This window comes from Fusarium falciforme, chromosome 11, assembly GCF_026873545.1.
Source record: "Fusarium falciforme chromosome 11, complete sequence".
NCBI classification, from domain to species: domain Eukaryota; kingdom Fungi; phylum Ascomycota; class Sordariomycetes; order Hypocreales; family Nectriaceae; genus Fusarium; species Fusarium falciforme.
The window spans coordinates 2,271,494-2,298,905 of record NC_070554.1 but is presented as its reverse complement, the minus strand read 5'-3'; the positions used below and the strand labels follow the sequence as shown (position 1 = coordinate 2,298,905).

The window sequence follows — 27,412 nt, the reverse complement described above, 5'->3', positions numbered from 1 at the left end:
GCATCTCCCGTGAGACCTTGGCCTTTGACGCGTCGGGGTTAGAGTCACGAGTCAGACTCTGTCAAATCACAAGCCGTCATTATCGGAACTAGAAGCCAAGAACCAATCATAACCTGGTCCGAAAACTCGGAAGAGTCCAAGGTTTAAACGGTAGCGTCGGATCCTTGTCCAGATTTTGACGGTCAAACTCCACCCTTTGACAGGCCATCCCCCGAACTATCCCTCCCCGTGGGGTCAGTCCTCATAGAAAATGTGTGGGGTTGGGGGAAATCTTGATCCTTTCTTTTTTTGCTGCATCTCCAAAGATATAAGAGAATCGAGGTCTGCATCCTTGGTGTTTGCGTTGCATCCCATCGATCCTTGTCTGACCATAGGTGTCTGTACATCCCTGCCTTGGAATCACTTCATTCACCCTCGACGACATCATGGGTTCTTCATCGCACAAGGAGAGAAAAGGGGCGGCCGCAGTCGTCGGCCCTGAGCTCGCTGCAGTGAGTCAAACATTTCAATTGACTTGATTACCACGAGTGCTGACCGACCATCTTAGGTGCTTCCCAATGACCCTCGACCATGGTATCGCACGCCTCATCTCCTCAAGCTCAACCTACTTCTTCTGATCCCTCTCGTGTCATCCGGTGCAATTGGCTACGATGGTGAGCTCTACGACGACTCCAATTGCGCTTCATGGTCGCTGACATCTCAGGATCCATGATGAACGGTCTTCAAACACTCCCTCAATGGCGACAGTACTTTGGCAACCCTCAAGGTGCCATGCTCGGAGCCATGAACTCGGTCTACCCTGCCGGCAAAGTCGTTGCCCTCTTCCTCGTCACCTACATCTGCGATCGATTTGGTAGAAAGACGGCCATGGCCATTGGCGCCTTGACATGTGTTGCTTTTGCCATCATGCAGGCCGTGTCGCAGAACCTTCACACGTTCATCGCAGCGAGAGCGATTCTCGGCTTCTTCACCAGTTTCCTTGCTCAACCTAGCCCTATTCTCATCACAGAGCTTGCCTACCCAACGCATCGTGGCAAGCTGACAGCTCTCTACAACACTTCTTTCGTGAGTCTTGAGCCTTTCGATGAATCATGGGAACGCATCGGCTAACTCAAAGGGTGATAGTACTTGGGAGGCATCATTGCCGCGTGGTGCACCTTTGGAACATTCAAGCTCGACACAACATGGAGCTGGAGAATCCCCTCTCTTCTTCAAGGAGCTCTCCCCGCTCTTCAGCTTCTCACGATCTACTTCCTCCCCGAATCGCCTCGATGGCTCGTCGCACACGGTCGAAGGGAAGAAGCTCGAAAAATCTTGGCCGAATACCATGCTGGAGGTGACTTTGATGCCCCTCTTGTGCATTTTGAGATGGCAGAGATTGAGGGTGCTTTGACGCACGAGGCCGATGCCATGTCGCAGAACTCTTGGCTCGAGCTTGTCCGTACACCAGCGAACCGCAGGCGTACCCTTATCGCTGTCATCGTTGGTTGGTTTGCTCAGTGGAACGGAATCAACCTCGTCAGGTTAGTTTGACATTGCTCTCCGCGTTTGACAGACTGAAAGCTAACCATCTACAGCTACTACCTCGTTCTCGTTCTCAACACTATCGGAATCACCGACGCCAAGGACCAGACTCTCATCAATGGTCTGTTGCAGATTTCCAACTGGTTGGCTGCCATCTTTGTTGGAGCCATGTTGGTCGATCGTCTCGGACGCCGAACTCTGTTCCTCACCTCGACTTGCGGAATGTGCGTCTCTTACGTCATCTGGACTGCTCTCAGCTCTCACTTCGCTTCGACAAGGAGTGAGGAAACTGGCCGAGCTATCGTTGGCTTCGTCTTCATCACTTTCTTCTTCTATGCCATCGCTTGGGCTCCTCTGCTTCAGGCTTACATCGTTGAGATCTACCCCTACACTCTTCGTGGCCGTGGCGTTTCCATCATGTACATCAGCACGTTTGTTGGTTTGGTCGTTGGAAACCAGGTCAACCCCATCGCCATGGGTAAGATCGGCTGGAAGTACTACATCGTCTTCTGCTGCATTTTGGCTATGCTCATTGTTGTCATCTGGTTTCTTTTCCCAGAGACCAAGGGTCATACTCTTGAGGAGATCCAGGAAGTGTTTGAGGGCAAGTCAAATGGTGCTCTTCACGCTGGAAAGCTTGCAGATATCGAGGGTGGAGATTTGGAGAAGGATAACAAGAAGGACAAGCAGGTCGATCAGGTCGAGCTTGCTTAATCCGACGATCCTGATTGCTTGAGAACTTTTAAGCTCGTATAGTATAATCTAGGAAGAGGATCCAGACCTTGGCTAGATAATTGATCTTTTGGATCCCATCTTCATCCTTTCAGTGAGATATCGGTCGAATTCGCCGCCCAGAAGGTAAACCTAAGTCAGGCCTTGCATAGATGAAACTGCAAACCTGGAAACAACCAACTTATTGAGTCAAAGAACCTATGGGATATCAGAAATTGGTACTGCCAATACCCAGCCTCAGACAATATCGGTTACCGAGACAGGCTGAAGAGGCCTGGTCACGTAGGTAGTCATGGACACTAGTCTTCTTTTCCTCCTCGGCTCCGAAGCCCCCACCGCATCATGTCAGCTATTATCTATATACCGTAACTCGTAGTTCCGGATGCCGAGCAATAAGAAGCAATTATTGACTTCGATGGGGCTTTCGGTCGACACACACACACCGTAGCAACCCATAGACCTGCAGGGATCTCCGCACTTTGCTAGCCATCATTTGGCAGCTATTTTATTGACATGGTATAAAAAGTACGACGAGAACGGCAGTCATTAGCATGGGAATTGATCTCTTCAACCTCAAGACAAACCTCGAATAACTTGATCGCGCAATATTCGACGTCGTAATAGCCGAACTTCTTAGCCGAGAATCACCAACTCCTCATCCGAGTGGAGTTGGACCCTCCGGAAAGGACCTCGGACCTGGACATGATTGGCTGTTGGGTCTAGCTCTCCAGTTAGCTTCGACCCATAGCTCAACGGAGCGCGTTGATAAAGTGAGCTGGTGTTGTGTTAATCACTCGTGATTCTTGGTCAAGTCTGAAATTGGCTCTTCTGAGATAACGAGATTACAAGATGGCCAAGAATACTGATATTGATGCGATTATCAAGTCGCTGACATTGGAGGAGAAGGTGTGTCGCAGAAATCCAACAACCATGCCCTAGTCTTGGTGCTAACATCGTCACTTTCAGATATCCCTGCTCGCAGGCCAGAACTTCTCCGAGACTGTCGGTCTGCCCGAAAAGGGAGTCCCAGCGATCAAGGTAACATCCAAGCTCACATTACCCAGTATGAACTAACGTATCTTCAGACAGCTGATGGCCCCAATGGGGTCCGTTCAGCAGCTACAGACCTTAGCATCAAATCCGCCTGTTTCCCGGCAGCATGCAATCTCGCAGCGAGTTTCGACACAGAACTCGCCGAGAGATTCGGCCGTGCTCTCGCCAAGGAGGCAAGGGGTAAGAGAGCCCACTGCATCCTAGGACCTACAGTTTGCATTCATCGACATCCACTTGGAGGGCGTAACTTTGAGAGCTTCAGTGAAGACCCTTTCCTCGCCGGAAAGATGTCTTCTCGAGTTATTCAGGGTCTGCAGAGTGTTGGTGTGTCCGCGACGATTAAGCATTTCGTGGCCAACGAGCAGGAGACGGCTCGGACGACGGTCGATGAGACTATCGACGAGCGAGCTCTCCGTGAGATTTATCTACGCCCCTTCGAGATTGCCATCAAGGAGGCCAAGCCCTGGGCTATCATGACAGCTTACAACCACGTCAACGGAGTCCACTGCGACGAACACAACTGGCTCTTGAAGGACGTCCTTCGTGAAAACTGGGGATGGAATGGCCTCGTCATGAGTGATTGGGGTGGCACAAACTCAGTTGCTTCCGCCCTCAACGCCGGGCTGGACTTGGAAATGCCTGGGCCTCCTCGACTTCGCAAGGAGGCTGATGTTATCGAAGCACTTAAGAAGGGAGAAGTCACGGAAGAGGTCATAAATGAGCGGGCCAAGTCTGTCATTCAGTTCGCTCTCAAGCTCAAGGCCCTTGAGGATGAGGCGGATCCTGCTATTCTCGGACAATCGACCGATAGCCCCGAACTCCGGAACATGATCCGAGAAGCTGGTGCACGAGGCATTGTGCTGTTGAAAAACGAGGGAAATCTTCTACCCCTTTCAAAGGACAAGGTTAGCAAGAAGAAGATTGCTCTCGTTGGCTTCGCTAAGGATGCTATGGCCCACGGTGGTGGCAGTGCCGCCGTCAATGCTTACCGAAAAGTCACACCTTGGGACGCCCTACATGAAGCCCTTGGCGATGATGTTGAGTTTACATTTGCCAAAGGAGCCCACCGTGAGCGTCTTCTTCCAGCAATTAGCAAGGATGGCTCTTGCGGTACTGTGGTCGGTCTTGATGGACAACCCGGCTTCAGCCGACAACTGTTCGAGAGCGGCAAGACTGAGCCCGTGTCAGTCATCTCCCAGCCAACCTCGGTGTATTCGCCTCTAGGATCTCAAGAGTCCCTCTGGCGAAGACTCGAGATTGTTGGAGACTTTACACCAGCTGAGACAGGTACACATTACATCGCCTGCTCTGGACTCGGACCTACTCGCGTCTTTGTCGACGACGATCTCATCTTTGAGCAGCCTGGAAACTGCTCGGACCCCATGGGCTCGCTGTTCTTGGCAGCTCCGGAGCCCGAGTTCCGCTATAGCTTCGAGGCTGGCAAGACATACCGTCTGCGCATCTGCAGTGACCCCCCGACAAAGATTGGCTTGACCATTCTTGAAGGTCGCAGTGGCGTTCGCCTCGGCTTCTCGCTGGAGTCAGACCATGATGCTGATCTCCTCGGAGAAGCTTCAGAGGTTGCCAAGAATGCTGACTACGCTATTGTTTTCACTGGCCACGACCCTCAATGGGAGACTGAGGGTCGTGATCAGGACTCTTTCAACCTGCCTCGCAAGGGAACTCAGGATGCTATGGTCTCGACTGTTGCGGCTGCCAATAAGAACACCATTGTGGTGAACTCCACCGGCGTTGCTATCGCCATGCCCTGGCTTGATCAGGTATCTGCCGTCATGCAAGCTTGGTTCCCCGGTCAGGAATGCGGTTACTCCATCGCTGACGTACTTACTGGAGCCGTGAACCCTGAAGGTCGACTGCCAGTTAGCTTCCCCAAGCGCCTCGAGGATTGCCCAGCGCACGGAAACTTCCCTGGCGAGTACGTCAATGACCAACTCAAGGTCAAGTACGAGGAAGGAGTTTTTGTTGGATATCGCCACTTTGATCGCCTTGACAAGGACAAGATCAACTTCCCCTTTGGCCACGGTTTGTCTTACACGACTTTTACATACGACTTGAAGAATGTGACGAGAGACAATGAAGCCTGGGCTGTCACAGCTGAAGTCTCAAACACAGGAAGCAAGGCCGGAGGTTCGTTGGTGCAGGTTTACGCGGGACGAGCCTCTTCCAGTGCAGACCACCCGATCAAGGCTCTAGTGGCCTTTAGCAAGGTGCAGCTACAGCCTGGTGAGAAGAAGACGGTGCAACTTTCAGTCAAGGATAGAGGCTTGGCGTACTATGACACTGGTCTTCAGAAGTGGGTGGTCGATGAAGGAGAATACCGTTTCTCTCTGGGTTCTTCGGCGGCTGATCTCGTGGGAGAGGTTGTTGTAAAGTCGGAGAAGCTGACTTTTGACCCATAGATATTAGATAAAATTGCATGATCAGGAGTAAAGAATTAGAGAATAGATTATGACAAGATATGGTCAACAAAATATCCCGCCCAACGATACAGGCCCTCATACTCTACAATCTGTAACTCTTGTTGTTAGCACCGTTACGACAAGCAGCCAACGTTGATATTTTACACCCTAATCTCTGAAACCTAATTACCACTGTTTGTATTCTAAAGGGACGGAGATAAAGTCCATGTTACCGTTCTCACTGTCCCATAGCCGTTACTCGCCAAGACTCGAGGATGGATACCCGAAAGGTGGACCTAGAGCAGACATGATCCCGTGGCTTCGGAAGATGTGTCACTGGGTAGGCGGCTCTGGTCGGCCGGAGCCTGTTGAGGGAGGCGTTCCGGTTCCGAGAATGTTGGAGCTGTGGACTTGGACCTCAAACCACGGATGGTGGCGTGTGTAGGTTTCCAAGTTAACTGCATACCTACCTATACATACCCAAGTTGAAATACTCATATAAACGATGATACCATCAAGGTTCTTTACTAGATACATCCATACCTAAGTCACGAAGAAATTCACAATCACAATGTCAGCTCCATATTCTGGGCAGTGCCTCTGTGCTGCTGTCAAGTTCAGCATCTCATCAGAGCCAGTCACAGTACTGTCATGCTTCTGTGAGCATTGTAGCAAAGGAGCTGGAGGAGCACATCAGCTGGTAAGAACTGAGAGAGTGAATCAACATCTCAGAGAGATTTCTAATCTCGGATATAGATTGGCAAGTTTGCGACGAAGGATGTCCAAATAACGGCTGCCGACAACGCCATCGGAGAATTCATCCTCTCAGATACAGCCAGCGGGAATAAGAAAGAAAAGCACTTTTGCCGGACATGTGGATGCACATTATGGACGATTCCAGCCGCAGCCAAAGGAACATTTCATCTCATCCGACTGCCACTCCTGGACGGAGGGTAAGTGGAGGCGTTACCGTGCACTCGGTAACAACAAGCTGACTTGTCTTTAGGCTGAATCTCAAGCCGGCAAACGAGATCTTTGTCAAGAACCGGCCGAAATGGATGGAGCCGGTTGAGGGAGTTGGCCAGTGGGAGGAGATGAGAAAGTAAGAATTTGTGGAGGAGTTGATGGACAGGGGTTCGTGACACTGAGACACTGAGATGCGGAGTAATTAGCTTATGAATAAACATCGCTTCCGATTGGTTCGGAACACGCTTTCGGGACAAACTCAACCTCGGAACGAGACGTCGACTCATTCCGAAATCTTTCCTTATCCACGTCCTCCGACCCCGGATTTCTCGATCATCAAGGTCCTGATCCTCCGGGACAACTCCACACGTCTCATTGCAGCCTGCTTATCTCTGTGGCCTCTCTCATCTCTGACCGGATCACGTCAAGTCACGTGAAGTTGTTCCGGACCTGTCCCCAGTCTCCCGAGCTCACTGAGAGACGGCGGCATAGCACCAGATGGAGCCTCCCCAGAGAGTTGTCGAGGGCCCTGGAAGTAGGCAAAGTGGGTCAAAACGACTCAAGATCGACGTCGCTTGCGATAACTGTCGTGCGAAAAAGGTCAAATGCGATGGTGTGCGTCCAGGCAAGTCATCACCTGATGTCCCAGCGTGTTGGATGTTGACATATTGGCCAATATTACGTCACCCCTTCATGAGGTGTAGAATAATTGTAGAAAGCATACACTGACGAAATGTATAGTCTGTGGATCATGTTCGCGGAAGCTGAGCTTGCGAGACCAATGCAAGTATAGTGCAGGCAGTCTCGTCCGTGTTCGCGACTCAGAAGGCCCATCAATCAGATTGAGTCGTGATACCAACAATATCGTGCCACAGGGAGCAAATCCTCAAACTCTTCCAAATGTCGGCTCTGCAAGAAGCCCTGACCTAGGACGTGTAGCACACATGTCTGAAGCTCAGATAAGAGTGCAAGCCATGTCTAACCCACCGCCTCAGCAACAACATTCATCTCCAGCTGGAACAACACCCGGGAGTAGACACGAGGCACAAGGTCAAAGACAACTTGGGGCGTCGGCTTGCTCAACCAGTCCATCTGTCATCGACTCCATGACAGCTGTCGTTGACGAAGGGACCAACACTGGAGAGTTCTTTGGAATCAGTAGTGCTGGTTCCTTCACAGCTCAAATTAAAAAGGCTATCGATATTCGTCTGGGTAAACCTGGGACAGGCCCCTCCAACAGTGTCCCAGCTACCTCGCGTTCGGTTCTAGGTGTCACAGGCGCCGGTGATGCACCAGCTCCTGAGCTTTCCTACGTCCTGCCTCCACGTCGGCAAGCAGATCATCTCATGGAACTGTACTGGTTCTATGTAGACCCTTTGTACCCATTCCTCGATCGAAAGCGTTGGACCAATGCATACAATGCCATCTTCGCCGGGACAGTCATTGATTTCAACGAACGTATCTTTGTTGCTACCCTCAACATCATCTTTGCTCTTTCCACGCAACTACTTGAGTCTCAGTCTCTCGAGCAACGAGAACAGTCAAGCGAGACCTACTTTCGCCGAGCCCAAGACTTATTACCAATGAGCCCCTGGGAGTCTGGATCCCTTGAGCTCGTGCAGTGTCTGTTGGTTACCAGTCAATATCTTCAGAGCACTTACAATCCTCATCAGACATGGATGGTTGTTGGCTCGGCAATAAGAATGGCTCAAGGCTTGGGGCTTCACCTACCGGAAACGTCAGCAGATCGATCTGATCCCGGAGAGCGAGAACTATTACGTCGGATATGGTATGGGTGCATTCTCATGGATAGGTATGTACGAAGGACACGAATTGTTGTGAAGCATAGCTAACGCAAGTAGGATGGTGTCTGTAACCCATGGGCGTCCTGCCATGATTTCGAAACGTCCTGCAATGGCTGTCCCCTTACCCAACAAATCACCACCTGTTGACCCAAGAGATGTGACATCGGGAAGAGACACAGGATACTACAGCTTCTTTGTAGAGTCGGTCAGACTCTATGAGATAATTCACCAAACAATGATAGCGCTCTACGGAGGCTCTCATAGTGGCCGATGCAAAGCAAAAGAGCATCATGTCCCTGACCACGACAGTTCAGATAATGATGACGAAGATCTCGACAAGGTCGTTCAACTGGACCGTTCGCTCAGTAAATGGGAAAAGAAACTTCCAGATCACTTGAAGTGGAATATGCTGGAGGCGAACAAGGACGAGATAGCACGTCGTCAGGCTGTGATCCTCCGGATGCGGTAAGTACCCCCAGGAAGGCACCTTTAGTACGTATGGCTAAGAACGGACATAGCTTTCTTCATGCTCGGATTCTGCTTCTCCGACCGCTGTTGTCACGATTCTGCCTTACACAATCACCGGCTGAGAACAGTCTGGCCGACGACACTTTGCAGATCCGTGTCATTCAGCAAGGAGCGATGTTCTGCGTTGCCACGGCTCAGAATATTATCACAACACTTCTCACGCACCAGACTCTTGACAGCACTGTGGGCCTTCTACCCGCGTGGTGGTATCGCGTCTACTATGTGTACTCAGCTGCCACTGTTCTCATCGCCGCGAAGTTAAGACCAGATGTCTTTCCTGCGGTTGAAATTGGGCGCTCTTGGGGCCAAGCTATTTCAGTGCTGAAGGCTCATGAGAAATTTGGCCAATCAGCACGAAGATGCGTGGCAGCTTTGCATATTCTTTCATCCAAGATCTTGCAAGCTCTACCAGGAGGCTTGCCTGGGCACGAAGGGGGAAGCAAGAGAACTTCTTGTCGAACCAGCGAAGGGAGTCAAACTGGGGGAGGGCCTGATGTCCCAGCTGACATTGAGCTACCAGACTTGGTGCAGCAGTTGGCTGACGAGTTTGAGACTCCAATGCCTGATCTCTCCTACCAAGATCTGGCTCATTTCAACTTTGATGTAAATGACATGTCATGGTTAAACGATATGCAGGGGGTTTGGGAACTGCTTAATGAGTAACTAGTAAAATCAACGAGTTCAAGACAATACCCAACACTACTGATGTGAAATCATTAGGTCTAAATGTACTTTTATTATTCCATCTTTGCGTTCTATATCTACTCGAAAACCATCTTGTTCCTGACGCTTCCCAGTCCGGTAATGCTAACCTCCACAATATCTCCGTCGTTGAGGTACTTGGGCTCCTTCATACCCATGGCAACTCCAGATGGTGTGCCAGTGAGAACAACGGTACCAGCCTCGAGGGTAGTTCCCTGGCTGATGAAGCTGACGATCTCCTCAACACCAAAGAGAAGATCGCCAGTGTCGGAGTTTTGCCTCTCCTCGCCGTTGACGGTTGTCCTCAAGTTGAGGGTGGAGGCGTTTCCGACAACAGCAGGAGAGACGAGAAGAGGGCCGAGAGGGGCGAACTTGTCGAAACCCTTGCTGAAGCACCACTGGGGAACACCACCGGCCTTCTTGGGATCACGCTGCCATGCTCGGGCGGAGACATCGTTGGAGACGACGTATCCAGCAATGTGGGAGAGGGCAGACTCCTTGGGGATGTTCTTGCCAGTCTTGCCAATGACAATGCCCTACATACCCATGTTAGTCGCGATTTACAAAAGATCCAAATAGTAACTTACCAGCTCTCCCTCGTAGTCTACTGTGCCGTCCTGGGCAATCTTGGGAATAGGAACATCATCGTTGAAGCCAGTGACACAGGTCGCGGGCTTGATGAAGACTGAGGGGTATGGGGGCGGGGTTCGGCCACCCTCCTTGACTGATTTTGTGTTAGTAATGTATTTCTTCACGGGGAACCAGTAACATACTGTGCTTGATGTAGTTAAGGCCAATGCATCGAATAATCGGCACATCGGAAGGTCGGAGAAGTTCCCGAACAGCCTTGACATGGATCTTCTCGCCCTTGGTGAGTTCAGCTACAGGACTTGTGCCCTTGTACTCAACAGCCCAAAGATCATTCTTGGCTAGACGATCGGAGAATTCCTTGTCATCCTGAATGATTGGCTCGCCAAAAGTCTCGTTGCCGTTGTCATCGACAAAGCGAATAAGACGTGTCCAAGAAGCGGTAGACATTGTGCGTGATAGTGAAGCGAGTTTACTGGTAAGGTGACGCATTTCTCAGCTTCTGATGGTCCAAGTCTTGATTTTAAACCCCTCCAAGCAATGTCTAGTCGAAGGTAATTGTACAATAGATTGCCGAAAAGCGTCATGGGTGAGGATCCACGTGGGGAGCCAACCACGTCGCGGTCCGATCGGAATGCGGATCTTGGACGGAGCTTCCGGGATTTCGGAATGGCCTCGGTTGTGTTCGGCGGACTTTGTTCCGGGCTGCAAGTCGTTTCCCCTACGCGTGGCTCAGCATTGGGAGACTTGTGATTAGTCCATGTTTGTTTGACTTTCCTGACCTTCATCCTTTCTCCATTCTTGAGATGCGGCAGTGGTAGCGGCATCTGTGTAATCGTTCGATGCCTACGACTCTCGAGTAATATTATAAAGAATCGAAGCCGACACTAGCTTCAACAAACGATCAATCACTACGAAAACACACATCTAGACAACATCTATCACAATGGGAAACTACACTAGCACCACGAGCGCCAGCGCCGCCGACGGCGAGACAGAGGAGATGAAGTCCTATCTCAGTGCTCTCCCTGCCCAACACCTCGACCCTCTGTGGTCGCAGATGAACATGATGGTGCCTCCCACGCCTAACCCTGCCACGAAGCCTCACATGTGGAAATACCGAGACGCTCTACCGCATCTGGAAACAGCTGCTCGGTTGGTGCCCGAGGAGAAGGCTGAGAGGAGAGTCCTGATGCTAGTGAACCCCAGCATGCGTAAGCCCCCTGCCGAGTCATAGTCGATTCTTCATCATATACTTACGCTACTTTTAGAGGCTCCCTATACTACAGACACCATCTATGGCGGCTTGCAAATCGTCAACCCGGGCGAGACTGCCCCAGCACACAGACATCTTGCCTTTGCCTGTCGCTTCATCATGGATGGTGAAGGTTTCACTGCTGTCGAGGGAAAGAAAATGCCTCTTGTTCGAGGAGATGTTGTTGTCACACCTATCTGGCACTGGCATGACCACGGCAACGAAAGTGATAAGCCTGTCATTTGGCTTGACATGCTGAACCTTCCCCTCTTCCGCTTCGCTCCAGTGCACTTTGCTGAGGGTTACTCTAACCCTCGTTACCCTAGCGAGTAAGCACACGATATTTTTATTTTCTATACTTTCTTTGATCATGAGCTAACCTTTCCCCCAAAGGCACTGTGACCCCTGCGAGTGGCGTTTCCCTTGGGGCCCGGTAGAGAAGGCCCTCAACGCCAGCAAGGACGACTACACCATCTATCAATACACTCTTGCAGATGGCAAGCCTCTATCAAACATCCTCACCGTCCAAGCCGAGCGTTTGAACCCTGGTGCTTCGGTGGAGTCGCAAGAGAGCCAGTCATACCTCTACCACTGTTACGAAGGAACCGGTCGCACAGAGGTTGAAGCCCCATCGGGCGAGAAGATGGTCTTCAAGTGGGAGGCTCGCGACACTTTTGCCATTCCTTCGTGGTGCAAGATCAAGCATATTAATGAGTCTTCAACAGAAAAGGCTTATCTGGTGGCTTGTCACGATGGTCCCTTCCTCGAGTGCCTGGGTATCCAGAGGAGGAAGTAGAGGGTACAGGAATCAGGGAAGAGTTGCTGTATTGGGCATTGAAGAACATTTGTATGAGAAGCACATGATAGCGTTATTTCTACTTGGTTTATTATGACATCGGGTATTGTACAGGGAGTGAGGATGCGTGTATCGAAGTCCGGCGCTACCAGTAGCGGCCACATCAAAGATCCGATCAGTGACAAGCCTTTCCATACTTTCGTAGGCGTATGTAGTTGTATGGAAGAGGGGCGAAGAAGCCAGCAATTATAGACAGGCCAGCAGCGAGCCAGAACGCAGGGTCGTTGAGAGAGACATTTCCGCCGGTGAGGTAGTAGTCAACCGCATTCTCGGCTGCCTCCATCGTGATCATTGATATGAAACTCATGCCGATGGCCGTCTTTGCAGCTGTGAGCCATGACAATCCATCACGGCCGATACGAAGCATGACGGTCTCCAACAGGATGGAGCTTGAGATGCCAGAAGCCACTGTTCTCGTTAGAAGGAAGAAGATGCAGCGTTGATGAGAACTTCCTTACTGGATATTGGCATTACGACGCCCATGCTAAGATCCGGATAGTAGGCTTGCAAAAACCACATAGCCGTAAAGTCACCCAACGTGCAGCCAACGAGACAGCGCAACGTGTTGACAGAAGCTCGATTCCATGTCGGCCTAGAGTTCCAGAAGGCAGCGGATGTCGCGGAGAGAGGAGCCGACTTTTGGCAGGGTGTTTTCTTGCTGCATGATTGACTGCTTGTCCATTGCTTCTGTAAACTCAGGCCTATTGAGGGTGCGTTGATGAACGCAGCCGTGTTGATGTGAGGTGAACGTGAGAGTAACCTGGCCCCGCAAAGGCGAGTGTGATAGGCGATGCCGTTCATTTTTCTTCCAAAGACAAGATAAAACGCGGGGAATGAGGCCAAATGAACAGAACTAAAAACGGTAAGAGTATGGTAATAGCAGAGATGAGAGGATGTGTTTTTTCACGCGCCAAAGCAAAACCGCACAATTGACTCAGCCCCACATTTATCACGAGGTTGGTCACACGGCGAAATGTGCTCACTGAGATTTATCAGCTTTCATATGAGAAGTGAGTGAGCTTATGAGTGAGCTCTCATAGTGAAAAGACCCCGAATGGGTGTCGTATTCATAGCTTTATGCGAGACTTTCTGTGAGTCCAGTTTGGTCTGACTATTGCCTCATTGCTTTAAGGCCATAATAGGCTTACGCAACATACCTAATTTAGTTCCGATATCATCGACCGAACTCTGGTGTCTCTCTTTACAGATATCGTTTTTATTGAATGTGGATTGCTGGCATCTCCAAATGTCCCCTGCTATCGCAACTATCCGGGGCTTGTCGGCTCCTACAGTAAATCCGAGCACACCCGGAACTTATCTCTCCCTGTGTCGTGGGTGACTTGTTATGACTGTTTGACATCAACCCATTTCCTTTCAATACCTATCTCCAGGTCGCTTATAGCCGAGCCTTGGATATGGCACTGGATACTTGCCCTGGTCGTCAGGCCGCCAGTGCGGATAATCGGCATCCTATACAAAAGTCAGTCAAGGGAAACCTGACTGGAAAAATGAGGCAATATAACAAACATACATCATCAAACCAAGGAATCTTAGACCCTAGTCTTTTGAACTCATTACACCACTCCGACTCTGGCAGATGACGTCTCTTGCACCAAGTGCATCTTACCCCCGTATGCAGAGGAACACTTGCACCACACATGCACCACATCTAGACGAGTCTCGTTAGTGTATCGTTTTTTGTCCTAAGATGAAGTTTAGACTTGCCGCCCTTATCCAGCCTGCATCATCGATATACTTAGTTGGTAGAGGACCAAAACCTTCAGTTTCTCCTTCTAACGCAGTATGCTCTCCCCGGTAATCCCCTGTGAAATCGTCCACCTCTTGCCTACATTTAGAGCATATCCAGTATCTCAGGGCGTCACAGTCGCAGAGCTCATTGAGGAATTTGCCTTGGACCTCCTCCTCCATGGCAGTATCGCAAGGAGGGCATAGGCACATGACGGCTCCAATTTGAAACGACGCGTTGAGGTGAGGACTTCTTTTGGGGTCTCTGCCTTTCCCTGCAGGTGAGGTCCGAGGATAGTACCTGCATTCCTCGCAGACGTTGATGCCGCACTTGACGCAGGGAAGGGCACCGGCTTCGTCGCACTTGAGGTTGTAGAGACAAACCTCAACCGGTTCATCGCGTCGAATTAATGCACACCCTTTGTTGAGATCGTAGATTTTATACAGGCCGCGGAATTCTTGCCGATCTGCTAGTCCTCGTCCATCACAGAGAGATTGAAGAGTGAGGACTTTGAAGATTTGTGGCGAGGCTAGGATGAATGAATGGTGGGAGCGATTAGTGAGAGCGAGATGATATAGGTCGAGCGTCGAGATCCATGATGAGAGTGTTGTCAGAATAGAGTACGATGAGATGAGATTGGTGAGGTTGGGAGTAGCAGATTGAGGATTGTCAGCCATGATGAGATTTCCCATCCGAATGAGAAAGGTTGGAATGGACTAAGTTTGGATGTGACAGGATAAGGCTCGAGTACCTAAATCCCTAGAAAATGGGGTGTATGCTATAAACTTGTAGACACGACAGCTGGGCAGAATTTTTCATGCAGGCTGACATCCTTGTTTCAATTCTTTCCGCGCATCAGATCAGATACATGGCCCAAGGTTGAAAGAAGAGGACTGTGCTTTAGATCCTAGTAAATTGTATTTTGCCTAACGCACACCCAATGAATCCTCGCTGATTTCCTGCCTGGCCAAGTCCAACTTTGCCGTTTGGGTCTAGAACACCTCGGACGAGAAATGTGGTATCGATCAGCAGATAAGCCCCCTCCCAACCGACCCTTGCTACACTTCGCAACGGCCCTTGGCACCCTTCCTTCAATTGGTCCTTTTTTGCGAGCATTTAAACTTGGTTCGTTCCACAATAGGTATTGGACTACGCCCTACGATCTCGGCCAAATGGCTCTCGATGTAGGGTAAATCCGTATCTCCGGTTTGTAGATCCATCCGGAGTCTATATCCGGAAGCCCGCTGTCCAGCATGAAATGTTGGAGAAGAAAGACACTGAAATGAACCGATATCGAACTCGAAGCCCGCTTGGGAACCAATTACAGTGTCCGGTACCGATTAATGATGTAATCCGCGGATATTGGGGCTAAGGCAAAAAGGGTTCCGTTCGCACGTTGACGACTGATGACGAACTTTATTGTTTTGTCTGACCTTTAACCACCATGCAGTCAGTTCCGCAAGCTCGTACCATCGTCGTCCTTGGGGCCACCGGGAACCAAGGTCGAGGAGTAGTGAGAGCTCTACTCCAAAAGACCTCACCAGCATTCCACGTCCGGGCGGTGACACGAGATATCGAGGGCTCAAGCGCTAAACGATTGGTATCTGAGTTTGGATCAACAGATCGACTTCGTCTCGTCAAAGGAGACGTATACGATGGGCCGAGTTTGCATTCAGCCTTCAAGGATGCATACGGCGTCTTTGCCGTTACCCAGAACCGAATTGCGGGCGGAACCGTCGATACCGAAGACGACATGAAGCATGAGCTCCAAGCAGGTCGAAACATTGTCGATGCAGCAGAGGCCTGCAAGATACAGCATTTTGTAATGAGCAGCCTGCCGAACTTGACCAAAGCTAGTGGCGGACGCTTTACCAAAGTCTATCACTTTGACTATAAGCATCAGATTGAGCAGTGGGCTCGACAGCGTTTGCCCGCCGTCACTGCTTTGTTACCTGGTAGGGCCCATGACACGAGGCGTTGCTATCGATAAACTGACGGGTTGTATCAGGTCTCTTCTACAGCAACATGCTGTGGCCACAGTACTGCCGTAAAGAAGGTGTGACGACCTTGACAAAAATAGTTGGGGACTTGTGCTGATGCTCCGAGTTTTAGAAGATGGAACTGTGCGATTTTGCGCCCCCGTTCCCGGTAATACACTTGCAGATTGGGTCGATCCAGCATATGATATTGGAGTCTTTGCGGCAGGTTAGTACAGCTCTTTATCTGACGTGATACCGATTGAGTAGATGCTAAATCAAGGGCAGAGGTGTTCGCAGTTGGACCGGAAAAAACCAAATCCAAAACGTATCCTGTCGTGAGCCCAAAGGTCCGGTTTTCTGACTTTTCCGACATCTTTACAAAGTCAACCTCGACACCGTCTTCCTTCAAGTCGACAACCATCGACCAATGGGGAGACACAGTCGCGGCGACTGTGGGCGAAGGGTACAGAGAGGACATCAAGCAGATGATGCAGTGGATCGCCCAGGCGCCAGAGAAAAGGATTTGCTATGGAACCATCGACCCCGAGGAGGATACCTCTTGGCAAGATCTTGGGGTTAGGGCGAGCACGTTTGAAGAATGGCTGGCTAGGACCAACTGGAGAGGGCCAGAATGAAGATAGATCAACTTGATAGTCTCGCTCAAAGATCTGTCATGCCTTGCCACCTTTAGGCTTTTTTTCCGAGCACTGGTTGTCTTCGATGCTCAGTGTGACGATATTAGGTATCTGCTCCAATTGCATATTGCCTCGTTACTAGCCCCATGCTAGGGGCGAGCTGAAGGAGAGTACAGGCTAAGACGAATTCAGCCTGTCTCCCAGGCAATGGCAAAAGGCTGCGAGGTTGTCACAAAGCACCCACATCGGAACGATAGTTCCGCCCACTTTAGCAGGTCTAAAATGTTTCACTGCGGGAAATGGCCCAGCCCGCTGCTCTTTGGTTGGTTCAGTAACGCGATTGTCTCACTTATCAAAATACTCTCGTTTCCTAGTTGAACCCAATTATCCCACGGCTCGTCTACTACCAAGCTATTGTTGTGTCATTGGATGCCGCATTGATGTGCCGGTTGTGTCTGCCGCGCCAAAAGCCGATCCCAAGGGGGCGCTTCTGAGCTGGGGTTTGGAGTAGGGGTACAAAAGAGGGGGTGCCTCTCTCCGAGGCGCAAGCAACGATCTCGATTGCAACTTTGTGATTCATTTCTCACCATTCTTCACGAAAAAATGGCCTCTTCGGAAGTTCAATATGACTTTATCGTCGTCGGTGCTGGTCCCGCTGGCTGCAGTGTTGCCAGAGGCCTGGCACATGCCACAACCCGGCCCTCGGTCTTGTTAGTCGAAGCTGGCGGTGAGAACAGCGATGTCAACCAGCGAATCATGGGAAACCTGTTCGTTCAAATGATGAAACCCTCTTTAGCAAATCCATACAAGAGCAGTCCCCAAGAACACCTCGCTGGCCGCGAGATAGACCTCATGAGAGGTCGAGGTCTGGGAGGCTCATCAACCGTCAACTTTACCACATGGACAATCGGGCCTCGCGATGATTGGGATACGATGGCTGAGATCACCGGTGACTCTGCTTGGAGCTGGGACAATGCCAAGGAACGTTTCAAGAAGCTCGAAACGTATCACGACAAGGTCCCCGAGGTACCTGAGGGAGTCAAAAAATACCTGGATCCAAATAGTGACGATCACGGCTACCAGGGACCACTACACATCGGGTTCGAGGATAAGTGGGATGGCTATGCCACTTCTTCGATGGAAATTTGGGAGGCCAATGGCTATGATATCAACACTGACACCGGCAACGGCGAATGCTTGGGCATCTCCGTCGCCCCAAAGACCATGTATCGAGGAACAAGAGCCACGGCCGCCGACTTGCTATATCCTACTCCAGACAACCTGCATATCAAGACAGATTCACCGGTTCATCGCGTCATTTTCGAGAACAAGAAGGCCGTCGGGATCTCCCTGCTGGATGGAACCATTCTCAGGGCAACAAAGGAGGTCATTCTCTCAACTGGTAGCCTCGACACTCCCAAGATCTTGATGCACTCTGGTATTGGACCCAGAGACCAGTTGGAAAGGTTTGGAATTCAACAGATTCTCGAGAATCCAAATGTTGGTCAGAACTACAAGGATCACTACCATATTGCACTCAAGTTCGGCCGTGCCGAGCATACCGACAACATCACGGCTCTCTTCCGCAGCAAGGCCCTTCAAGACGCTGCCAAGCGTGAGTGGGAACTATATCGGACTGGTCCTTACGTGGCCACTGGTACAAGCATGAATACGGGCTTCTTCAAGAGCGATGCTGTGCTCCAGAGCAAGGAATTTGAGGACCTCCCGGCGAGTGAGAGGAAACGACTTCAACGGCCTACTATCCCCACTTATGAGATCGCAACAGCAGGCATCGCGCAAGAGTATTACACAGATCCTCATACGGTGCCGCCTTTGTTGCCAATCATGGTCTTTGTGCATAACTCCCAGGGCGTCGGAAACGTACAATTGGCGTCTACGGATCCTGCAAAGCCGTTGATCTTCAACCCTTCATTTGCCTCGCACCCATACGACAAACGGGTCATCATCGAGGCGACCAAAGATGTTATGAAGGTTTCTAGAAGCCCGGAATTCCAGAAGGACGCTCATCCTACGCAAGCCAACTTTGACGTCCCCGCGAGCGACAGCGACGAGGATATCCTCGACTTTTGGCGCAAGAACTGCACTAGCACGTGGCATATGAGTGGCACATGCAGCATGGGACGTAGTGAAAAGGATGGAGCAGTTGTCGACACTGGGTTTAGGGTCTTTGGCGTGAGCGGACTAAGGGTTGCTGATTTGAGCGTCATGCCCATCATTGCGAGGTATGTTGGTACGGATGTTACATGATTCAGGATACTAACTTGATACAGTTGCCACACGCAGTCTACGGCTTACCAAGTCGGCATGCTTGCAGCGGAGAAGATTGTACCAGAGTATTCTTTGAATGGGCGTGCTCGGTTATAGATTGGTGGTCCTAGGGAAACTACAGTTTTGAACAGAGAAAATAATGAAAAAACTGAATTGAGTCTTGAGGAGTTCAGGGCTTTGAGTTGGATTGCAGTCAGTAAAACAGTGCACCCGTGAAGCCGAGGGTTAAGCTTCATGATTACATTTGGTAAGAGGAGACCCACGCCGCTATAAGGTCGAAATCCAGTACTGTGTCTTCCTTGTTCAAGTGTTGTACCAATGAATCTACACTCCCCTCACCCCTCATCTCACAAACTACTTCCTTCGCAGAACTCCCACAATCTCATCATTCCCACAAGCGCTCGCAATATCCAAAGCAGTCCTCCCCTTGGAATCTTCCTTCAGCGGGTCCACTCCTCTACCTAGAAGTACCTCAAAAAGAGGTTTGTCGTGACCAGTCTTGCCGAACCTCGGCTTCTTTCGTAAAGTGATGATGTGAAGCCCTGTCTCGCCCGCGTTGTTGACAGCCGAGACATCGACCTCACTGTCTAGTGGGAATAGCTTGTCAAAGTGATCAACATGGCAAATTCCTGGATCCCGGCGTGTGTTGCTAGACCGTTCTGGGGTTGAGAGGTATGTATGCAGAGGAGTGTTTCCAGCGTTGTCGGTAGCGTTGATAGAGCCTCCCTTGGCAATGATATTTTGCCAGAGGGACAAGCATTGATCAAAGTAGTCGCTTGGAAGTTCCTCATGGGATGACCTGTCGCGTAGCTCTCTCTTAATCTTCAAACACTGAGTCGCGATGTGATGCAGTGGTGTGAGGCCCTTAGGATCGGGTTTAGAAGCTGATGCGCCTTTGTCGAGGAACCAGCTGCAAACACTGGGTCGAAGCGTACGGAGAGCACAGTGAAATGGTGTGAAGCCGTCATTGTCTTGCAACCAGAGGGTAGGGGCGACGTCTTCTCTGTTGATGAAGTTAATGACGATTTCATCTGGCATGGCAGCGTTGTTAAGGAGGTGATGAAGTGCCGTCTTTCCATCGTCATCAACTGATGTGGCGTCCGCTCCTTGATCCAAGATACGAATAGGAGCACCTTGAGCCTTGGGAACCACTCTTCCACGCTCAAAGTATCCAGGGACACGACCTTCCCAGCGACAGGCAGCCATCAGGACAGTTCGACCAATCTGGTCACAATGGTTGAAGTCGATTCGTGAAACACATGGTTCCTGTAGCAGGGTATCTGCAACCTCGTACCAGCTCGGTTCCTCAAAGAGATACTGAATGATGGTCTCTTGGTCGTTCAACGGTAGATACAAATCTGCTCCTCGCTCCACAAGAGTACGAAGTAATGGCATGGACCCTAGCACGCCGGTGCCCATCCTGTTGACAAAGGCAGCGGGCATAACCGGATATCGCTTGCGAGGCGGCCGCCTCGAGAAATGGCTGAAACTGTCCTCGTCGACAGTGTTCACACTAAGGCCGTGGTCAAGCAGCGCCTCGAGCGCTTCCAGATTCTCATTATCAATGGCTCGGAAGAGCGGACTTTGACGTCCCACAGTAGGGTCCGCTCCTTTTTGAAGAAGTTGCCTCGTGGCATCTCCCGAGTCGGTCGCCTTGTGGAGAGGAGCGCAGCCTTCTTCGTCCACAATGTTGAGGTCAGCACCGTGGTCAAGAAGGATGTTCACGGCCTCCGACCTCCAGAAGCCCTCATCTCCACTGCCATTCCGCTCTCCAGACGCCGCAACGTGAATTGGAGACTCTTTCTTCCCACTGAGAGCATTGACATCGGCTCCGTGGGCGATAAGGTACCTCATAGCATCCAACTGCCAATAGTGATCGGCTGATGCAAGTATATGAAGTGCAGTCCCTCCTGGAGAAGGCTCATCCCCATCATATCTGTCTTCTGCGTCTATATGCGCACATGGCATGTTGATGTCAACATGGAGTTTCTCCACGAGGTATTGGATCGTGAGCATGTTGCATTCTGACGCACGACAGGCCAATTGGAGGGGAGTTAACATGTCGGCACCGTCATCGCCGACCCTTGTTTTGCTCAGCAACTCTTTGACTGCCTCGTAAGTGCCATACTGAGCTATGACATGGGGTAGTCTATCGATGAGCTGGAGGTGGCCGGGCTCCATGAGTTCCTGCAGAAGAACGTAGTAGGCAGGATTCTTCGGAGAAGTTTCGAGGCCTTGGTCGATCAGCTTCACCACGTCGTCCTGAGGCATGAGATCCAGTAAGCGTGATAGAGAGTGGGCGGTGTAGTTAAAGATAGCCTTATCCTGTTTCAGCATCTCCAAACAAGACCTTGGCAGCATCAGCGCCATCCGGGCCTTCATGTCTCGTCGAGTCGCGGCGACGAAACGAGTAGCATGGTGATTCTCCTCAAGAGATTTTGTTGCTGCATTGAATAGCTCCTCGTCACGATAGAAAATTTCGACAAATTCGACGCAGCCCTCTTGGATTGCAATGTCCAAGGCGGTGCGACGCGACTGATCGACGACAGATGGGTCCACGCTGGCATCCAGGAGCAGCTTCACGATGGTCCCAACAGCTGAGGCCGGCGCTGGTGGTTTTCTGTGCATATCTGCATCCCACCAGTGTCTTCGAGGGTACTTGACAGAACCACTCGGCCGAAAAGGATCCCGTGGGCTTCGCATCCATTCAGATGTATGAGCTTGGATCTCCCAGGTCTTCTGCTCCGCCGCGCATTCTGCGCAAGCGTGAAGGAGAGTACATCCGTGTGAGTCAATGACCTTGACATTGCCACCGTGCTTGAGGAGAAGTGCTAGGGACTCTGCTCCTCCCGAGGCACAAGCATAGTGAAGCGGTGTTCTGCCAAAGTCATCTGCTTGGTTCACTTCGAGGTTCCCCAGATGGCCAAGGATTTGAGCAACGATATTGCTCTTTCGAGCTCGGCAAGCTAGATGAAGAGCATTCTGAGAGTCCCTTGTCAAGGAGCCGAGATCAGCCCCAGCGTCCACTAGCTGCAATACTTGCACCGCAGACCTCATCGCAGCCATGTGTAGGGCAGTCAAGCCATCGTTGTTTCGGATCTCAAAGTCAACGCTGGAGCTATCCTTTATGGCGTAGATAAAGTCGGTTCGCCGTTCCTTGGATTCGTTCTCTTGGCAAAACTTGTCTATGAACACATGCAAGGCAGTTTGGCCATGTTTGTTGACAGCATTGACGGGTATGCCGAGACTAAGTAGCCACCTCACATACTTCCAGTTGATTGGTGTCTTGTGATAGACAGCTGCGCAATGGTGGAGGAGCGTGTCTCCGTTGCTGTTCGTACTGAGAGGATCCAATCCATCTGCAAAGAGACTCTCCAGTGCTTTGCGATTTCCACGATTCCCGGCGGTAAGAAGATGGATGGCATTATTGCCTTGTTTGTCTGAGAGGCCAGGTGTAGCGCCGTGTTCTCTAAGGATGCGTCGTTTCTCTGCATGGGTCAGAGAGTGAAGGTAAAGAGTAAGACCACTCTCATCTCGTTGATCAATCTCCATCCCAGCAGCAAGCATACCCTCAAGAGTCTCGGTAAACTTGGCAATGTCCCACTCCCTGGACAAGCCGAACCAGCACTCCTTCTTGGTCGAGTCAGACTTGCACTTTGAGACCAACAGGCCAAAGATCTCGGGTCCAAACTTGTGCGGGCCCAGGGCCATTGGGGTCACCCCATTGTTATCTCGGCACTCTGGATCAGCCCCGTTGTCAAGGAAGAGCTTGATGATGGGCTTTGCATACTCAATGTGTTCTGGTTTGTCATAGTGGAATGAACCAATCAATTCGTGGAAAGGTGTCCTTCCAGAACAGCCTCTTTGATTCGGATCAGCTCCGTGTTTGATGAGCAGTTGCACACCTTTAAGGTTACGATTCTTCTCGGCAACAATATGCAAAGGAGCACTTCCACGGCAGTCTCCTATATTGGGATTGGCTCCTGCATTCAGCAAGGCTTCGAGTGCTGGCACATAGAGGCCACCAGTCGAACGTTGTGTAGGTTTGACCAATTTTCTCAGGGCAGTGTCTCCGGAGCTGCTAGTCTGATCGAGATCAACCCCAGCCTTGACCAACATCTTCAGGATGGAGCGGCACGCAGTGTTGTTACTCTTGTTCCATACATCTATCAAATCCAGCAACGGAGGCGTCATGCCTGGAGGAGGATAGGCGTGGAGCCTTGACTCTGAAGTTCTCAAACTTGCCATCTTGTTGAGATCCGCACCACGCTTGATAAGAGCCTCGACGCATTTGGCATTGGTTGAGACGCAAGCAAAATGCAAGGGAGACCCCCCATGACACATGACGTTGGCCGAGACACCTGTCTTTTCGAGAATACTCAGGACAGAGTCGGTCCGGGAGAAGCGGCAGCATTCACAGAGAAGTTGTTCCAGTTCCTCTGAACTGCAGAATGGGATCAGTGCTTCAACAGTCTCTGTGTGTCCGGCTTGACTGGCGTGTAGAAGCGCGTTTTCTCCCTCAATAACCACCCAGTACATTGCCCCCTTGGGAATCTTTGTCTTGCCTGTGCTGGGCTTGACACCTGCTTTCAGAAGGACCGTTACCACTGACGCATGGTTCTTCTTGGCGGCAATGTGAAGTGGCTTCAGACCATCCGCGTCTTCAGCATTGGGATCACATCCATGCTGGATGAGCAGCGATGCAACCTTTGCATGTCCATTTTCAGCTGCCCAATGGAGGGGAATGCGCTCTCGGTCATCTTGAGCCGACACAGATGCTCCTTTCTGTATCAACTCCGAGACAAGTTCAGACATGCCAGCAAAGGCGGCAATGTGAAGAACTGTTGGGATATCCAGCCAAAACCCATCCACCCACGCTACCAACCCCCACTCGAGAGAGAGCCATCTTCGAAACGCCAGGACTTCAGGCCTGATGAATTCTTGGACAGTGGCGAAGAATTCGTCGTCTTTCACGTCGTAATGGCTAGCGTGGTATGACCAGTTCTCCACGGCATAGCCCAAAAATGGATGGTGCAGGCGAGCCTCTCGGTATTTCTCGCCATCTTTCCCATCCTCGTTATAGTCTGTGCGGATAAACATAGACAATTCCCGTAAGCCTTGAGACTCTTTATCGTTCTCATCTGGCCTTGTTCCCAAGTTCTCAGTCGAGATGATGGGAGGTTCAGAACGGAGGCGTAGAGTTCCAGATTGGAGGTACTGGAGGCAGTTGATGGCCATCTTCTTGTGTGCCTTGAGAGAGTCGATGACTGGAAAGTCGGAGGATGCATCATCATTTGAGACGGTGCGTGTATCACCGCGCAGGAACTCGGTGAAAGAGTGGTGAATAACCTGTAGAGTCTCGTCCTCCAAGACCTCAATCAGCGGTCCGCAGCAGGTAGCAACAAGGTCTTTGAAGCCAGTGGGTGCATCGAGATCCGGACAGACGGACTTGACGAGACTAGCTAGCTCGCTCAACCGGAGAGGTCGGGATGAATGGGTGACGGCTTCAAGAACAAGCACTTGAAGATCTGTACTGATGCCCTTCTCCTGACGCTGTTTGGCCAACATGCTGGCATATGTCTGCTCTAAGCCGATGGGAAGGGATTGCTCGAGGGCATTGATATCCGCTGGACCATCGTCGGCAAGAGAAGCTTCGATTTGGTCCATGGTGAGCTTGGCGTAGAGAAAGAGGCCTTCAGACCTTTTGGCGACCATGTCGATGAGCTCCTCTTTCATCTGAAGCTTGTCCTCGGACATAACGGCTGTATTAAATCGATGGCGAAGATACGAGTTGATGTCGGTATCCACAAGACGTTGCTGGAGACTGACGTGGACGATTGAAGAGTCGCGAAGTGCGCTTTGGAGATGTTGCTTGGGTCTGCTAGTGATGAGAAGCTTCAACGACTGAGGGCGGCGAGTCGCGAGACTGTTGAGCTTGTCGAGAAAAGGTCTGTTCTCCGTCGTCATCTCATCGAGAGCATCTGCAATACAGTAGAGTTTTGGAAGTCGAGAGGCTCCATTGAGGAAGACGTCGATGAGATCGTTGTCTGAAGTCTCCTCCAGCTTGGTCTCGAGGCGAGACTGAAGCGCAAATTGCAGCTTGGAAGAGTGAGGGAGAAGCTGAGCCAGCCAGTCTTGAATGAGAGCGCGTGGAGAAAAATTGGCTGCGACAATGTTTCTGAAGAAGAAAAAGAGAACGGGACAGTTCTCAGTCGTCTTCATATGGTGGATGATGGACGCTGCCATGACGGACTTGCCAGCACCTGGAACGCCCTTGATCCAGAGGCTGCCATGGTCAGGAGAGTCGTGCCATTTTTTGTACTCATCCGTCTCGCAGATCCAAAGACCTGTGCCAGGAGCCTGCGAGGCGAGATGACGCCGGAACTCACCCGAGTCGGCGAGATATTCGGTGGGTTGGAGCCATTCACGGATCTTGGCGAGGATCTCGGGGCTTACGGCGGTTTCTTCATGTTCCACAAAGTCGTACTCATCCGCTGTCTTGACTGACTTTGGCATGATGAAAAAATGAGGTTGAAAGTGAGATTGATTGGAACAGTGCAGAGGAAGAAACAACTCCAAGACTGACTCTGGAGTTGAGATGAAGCGAAGAGGACAGCGTGAAACAACGCAGGAAAACCGTGAATTAAATAGCGACCGTGGTGGAGTCAGGCAACAGCACAAGGACAAGGGTCTTGGCCTGTCAGGTCATGGCTCGTGTTGGAGACACTGAGCAACCAACAACTCTTGGCGGGTTGCTCACCGTGAACGTCGGCTGTTTATCTGTTTACAGTATCAATGACCTCGCGTAGCTTTTAACTCGTCTTTGTCAGGTAAATGAGAGTCCGCATGCATCCACTCGAGCTGTATCTCTGCCACAAATGCTCCTTTGTCACCTCAACCTGCCACCCATCAACGCTCTCGTCCCATTCAGACTCTCCATTCTGTCTCTCCCCTCCATGCCTCTCCATACTGATCTTGCGCAAATTGGGAAAGCTATCTGCTGCCATGAGAAGCTTGAACACGGCCCCGTTGATGTTGTCGCAGAAGCGCTTGTACTCGACGTGGCTGTAGTACTCTTCGTCCCAGTGCAGGTGTAGCGTCTCGATCATCGGGGGTAGTGCTTCAGCCAGTGGTATCTCTTGTTCTAGATCAGTCTCCCAGGAATCTCTAACACGACCGGTGAAGTTGTTCAGAATGACTTTAAGGTGTCGGAGTGCTTTGAGATTACAAAGGGACCCGAGACGTCCGTTGCAGAAACCCCAGTTGTCATACTCAATGGTCTGAAGGCTGAAGTATTCCAGGTTGTGGCCAAGCCTCCTGAGGACGTCTCCAATTTTGCTCAGGTCAATATCCCACTCTTCTTCGTCAATATGCATGTCGTGTCTTCGAGCGTCGGCTGTTTCCATGCACAACCACTTCAGCTTCTTGCAGCGGGTCAGGATGTTTTTCAGGCTCGAATGGTCAAAGAGGCATTCCTTGAGATCAAGGGTTTCCAAGTTGCATGGCTCGTTTGGGAACTTGAAGCTGCTGATCGGGCTTGATAGCCAGCCAATTCCGAGCAGACGCAGCGTCTTGAGGTTGGGATGAAGCAGGACTGGCTCGAGATCATCGATGGGGGTGTGACTGTCGGTGCAGTCTGCATGCCTAATGCGTACCTCCTCCAGATGCGGCAGGCCATAGTTTGCACAGGTCTCTCTTCGCCCAAGTTCATATTCCTTCAAGGCTTCCTCGTCCTCCTCGGCCAACTCAGTGTCGTCGTAATAGTCTTCCTTGAGACTCATTTCCAAATCTGGGCGTCCGCTCAAAATCCACATTGTACACGGCGATGTGTTGTCGAAGGTATAGTCAACCAACCGCACCTGGGGTGACAGGGCCAAGATGAGAGGCGCCATCCCTACCACTCTGTAGTCGGCGATTTCCTTCCCAAGCTGTCTCTTGAAGGATATAGGTGCATCCAGGGAGAGCCAAGTTGACCTCAGGGCTTCCCTGAAGTCATCATCTCCTCGTCGACAGCCGTTGTCCAGCGTGATGGTACGAATGTCGTGTCCCAGCTGTGGGTTAGAGACCAGTCTTTTGGTCAACTGAGCGAGGCATTCCTCATTATCATTATCATGTGCCGCAACCAGAATCGTGCGGTAAAGCAGAGGTTCGACTATGCGATGAAATCTTTTGCACGCGCGAGATATCGACATGAGGGTCTTGACGGGTGAAAGGTCGAGTTCAACTCCGTACATCCACCATTTTTCGTTTGGGAGATCCCCTTCGAAGTTGGCAAAGATTTCGCGCCATATTTCGTCAGGTAGGGACTCCATTGTAAACAGAGAAAAATTGAT

General features: G+C 50.9%; 11 protein-coding genes across 11 annotated transcripts; 7 read left to right on the top strand and 4 right to left on the bottom strand.

The window, feature by feature from the left end:
* Window positions 1-425: 425 nt before the first annotated feature.
* Window positions 426-2,238, top strand: NCS54_01367800 (MFS domain-containing protein; the record flags this gene model as incomplete). The annotated part of the gene is made up of 5 exons (XM_053158857.1): window positions 426-491; window positions 548-653; window positions 704-1,065; window positions 1,126-1,523; window positions 1,578-2,238. 5 exons carry the CDS (start codon window positions 426-428, stop codon window positions 2,236-2,238), a joined length of 1,593 nt encoding a protein of 530 aa, XP_053014832.1.
* An 867-nt stretch (window positions 2,239-3,105) lies between these two features.
* Window positions 3,106-5,729, top strand: NCS54_01367700 (Beta-glucosidase; the record flags this gene model as incomplete). Its single annotated transcript, XM_053158856.1, has 3 exons — window positions 3,106-3,162; window positions 3,223-3,294; window positions 3,342-5,729. The coding sequence occupies 3 exons, from the start codon at window positions 3,106-3,108 to the stop codon at window positions 5,727-5,729; spliced, it is 2,517 nt and encodes an 838-aa protein (XP_053014831.1).
* Window positions 5,730-6,300: 571 nt separating this feature from the next.
* NCS54_01367600 (CENP-V/GFA domain-containing protein) lies at window positions 6,301-6,835 on the top strand (the record flags this gene model as incomplete). The annotated part of the gene is made up of 3 exons (XM_053158855.1): window positions 6,301-6,429; window positions 6,486-6,682; window positions 6,736-6,835. 3 exons carry the CDS (start codon window positions 6,301-6,303, stop codon window positions 6,833-6,835), a joined length of 426 nt encoding a protein of 141 aa, XP_053014830.1.
* Window positions 6,836-7,801: 966 nt separating this feature from the next.
* NCS54_01367500 (CENP-V/GFA domain-containing protein) lies at window positions 7,802-9,691 on the top strand (the record flags this gene model as incomplete). Its single annotated transcript, XM_053158854.1, has 3 exons — window positions 7,802-8,508; window positions 8,558-8,965; window positions 9,019-9,691. The coding sequence occupies 3 exons, from the start codon at window positions 7,802-7,804 to the stop codon at window positions 9,689-9,691; spliced, it is 1,788 nt and encodes a 595-aa protein (XP_053014829.1).
* Window positions 9,692-9,789: 98 nt separating this feature from the next.
* On the bottom strand, window positions 9,790-10,768 carry NCS54_01367400 (Hypothetical protein; the record flags this gene model as incomplete). Its single annotated transcript, XM_053158853.1, has 3 exons — window positions 9,790-10,266; window positions 10,318-10,454; window positions 10,504-10,768. The coding sequence occupies 3 exons, from the start codon at window positions 10,766-10,768 to the stop codon at window positions 9,790-9,792; spliced, it is 879 nt and encodes a 292-aa protein (XP_053014828.1).
* A 496-nt stretch (window positions 10,769-11,264) lies between these two features.
* On the top strand, window positions 11,265-12,369 carry NCS54_01367300 (Cupin-2 domain-containing protein; the record flags this gene model as incomplete). The annotated part of the gene is made up of 3 exons (XM_053158852.1): window positions 11,265-11,532; window positions 11,590-11,902; window positions 11,967-12,369. 3 exons carry the CDS (start codon window positions 11,265-11,267, stop codon window positions 12,367-12,369), a joined length of 984 nt encoding a protein of 327 aa, XP_053014827.1.
* A 175-nt stretch (window positions 12,370-12,544) lies between these two features.
* On the bottom strand, window positions 12,545-13,230 carry NCS54_01367200 (DUF4396 domain-containing protein; the record flags this gene model as incomplete). Its single annotated transcript, XM_053158851.1, has 2 exons — window positions 12,545-12,837; window positions 12,888-13,230. 2 exons carry the CDS (start codon window positions 13,228-13,230, stop codon window positions 12,545-12,547), a joined length of 636 nt encoding a protein of 211 aa, XP_053014826.1.
* Window positions 13,231-15,620: 2,390 nt separating this feature from the next.
* On the top strand, window positions 15,621-16,790 carry NCS54_01367100 (NmrA domain-containing protein; the record flags this gene model as incomplete). Its single annotated transcript, XM_053158850.1, has 4 exons — window positions 15,621-16,131; window positions 16,185-16,232; window positions 16,283-16,381; window positions 16,441-16,790. The coding sequence occupies 4 exons, from the start codon at window positions 15,621-15,623 to the stop codon at window positions 16,788-16,790; spliced, it is 1,008 nt and encodes a 335-aa protein (XP_053014825.1).
* A 603-nt stretch (window positions 16,791-17,393) lies between these two features.
* NCS54_01367000 (Hypothetical protein) lies at window positions 17,394-19,175 on the top strand (the record flags this gene model as incomplete). The annotated part of the gene is made up of 2 exons (XM_053158849.1): window positions 17,394-19,033; window positions 19,082-19,175. The coding sequence occupies 2 exons, from the start codon at window positions 17,394-17,396 to the stop codon at window positions 19,173-19,175; spliced, it is 1,734 nt and encodes a 577-aa protein (XP_053014824.1).
* Window positions 19,176-19,433: 258 nt separating this feature from the next.
* Window positions 19,434-25,595, bottom strand: NCS54_01366900 (NACHT domain-containing protein; the record flags this gene model as incomplete). Its single annotated transcript, XM_053158848.1, has 1 exon — window positions 19,434-25,595. One exon carries the CDS (start codon window positions 25,593-25,595, stop codon window positions 19,434-19,436), a length of 6,162 nt encoding a protein of 2,053 aa, XP_053014823.1.
* A 296-nt stretch (window positions 25,596-25,891) lies between these two features.
* NCS54_01366800 (Hypothetical protein) lies at window positions 25,892-27,391 on the bottom strand (the record flags this gene model as incomplete). Its single annotated transcript, XM_053158847.1, has 1 exon — window positions 25,892-27,391. The coding sequence occupies one exon, from the start codon at window positions 27,389-27,391 to the stop codon at window positions 25,892-25,894; it is 1,500 nt and encodes a 499-aa protein (XP_053014822.1).
* Between the last annotated feature and the right edge of the window lie 21 nt (window positions 27,392-27,412).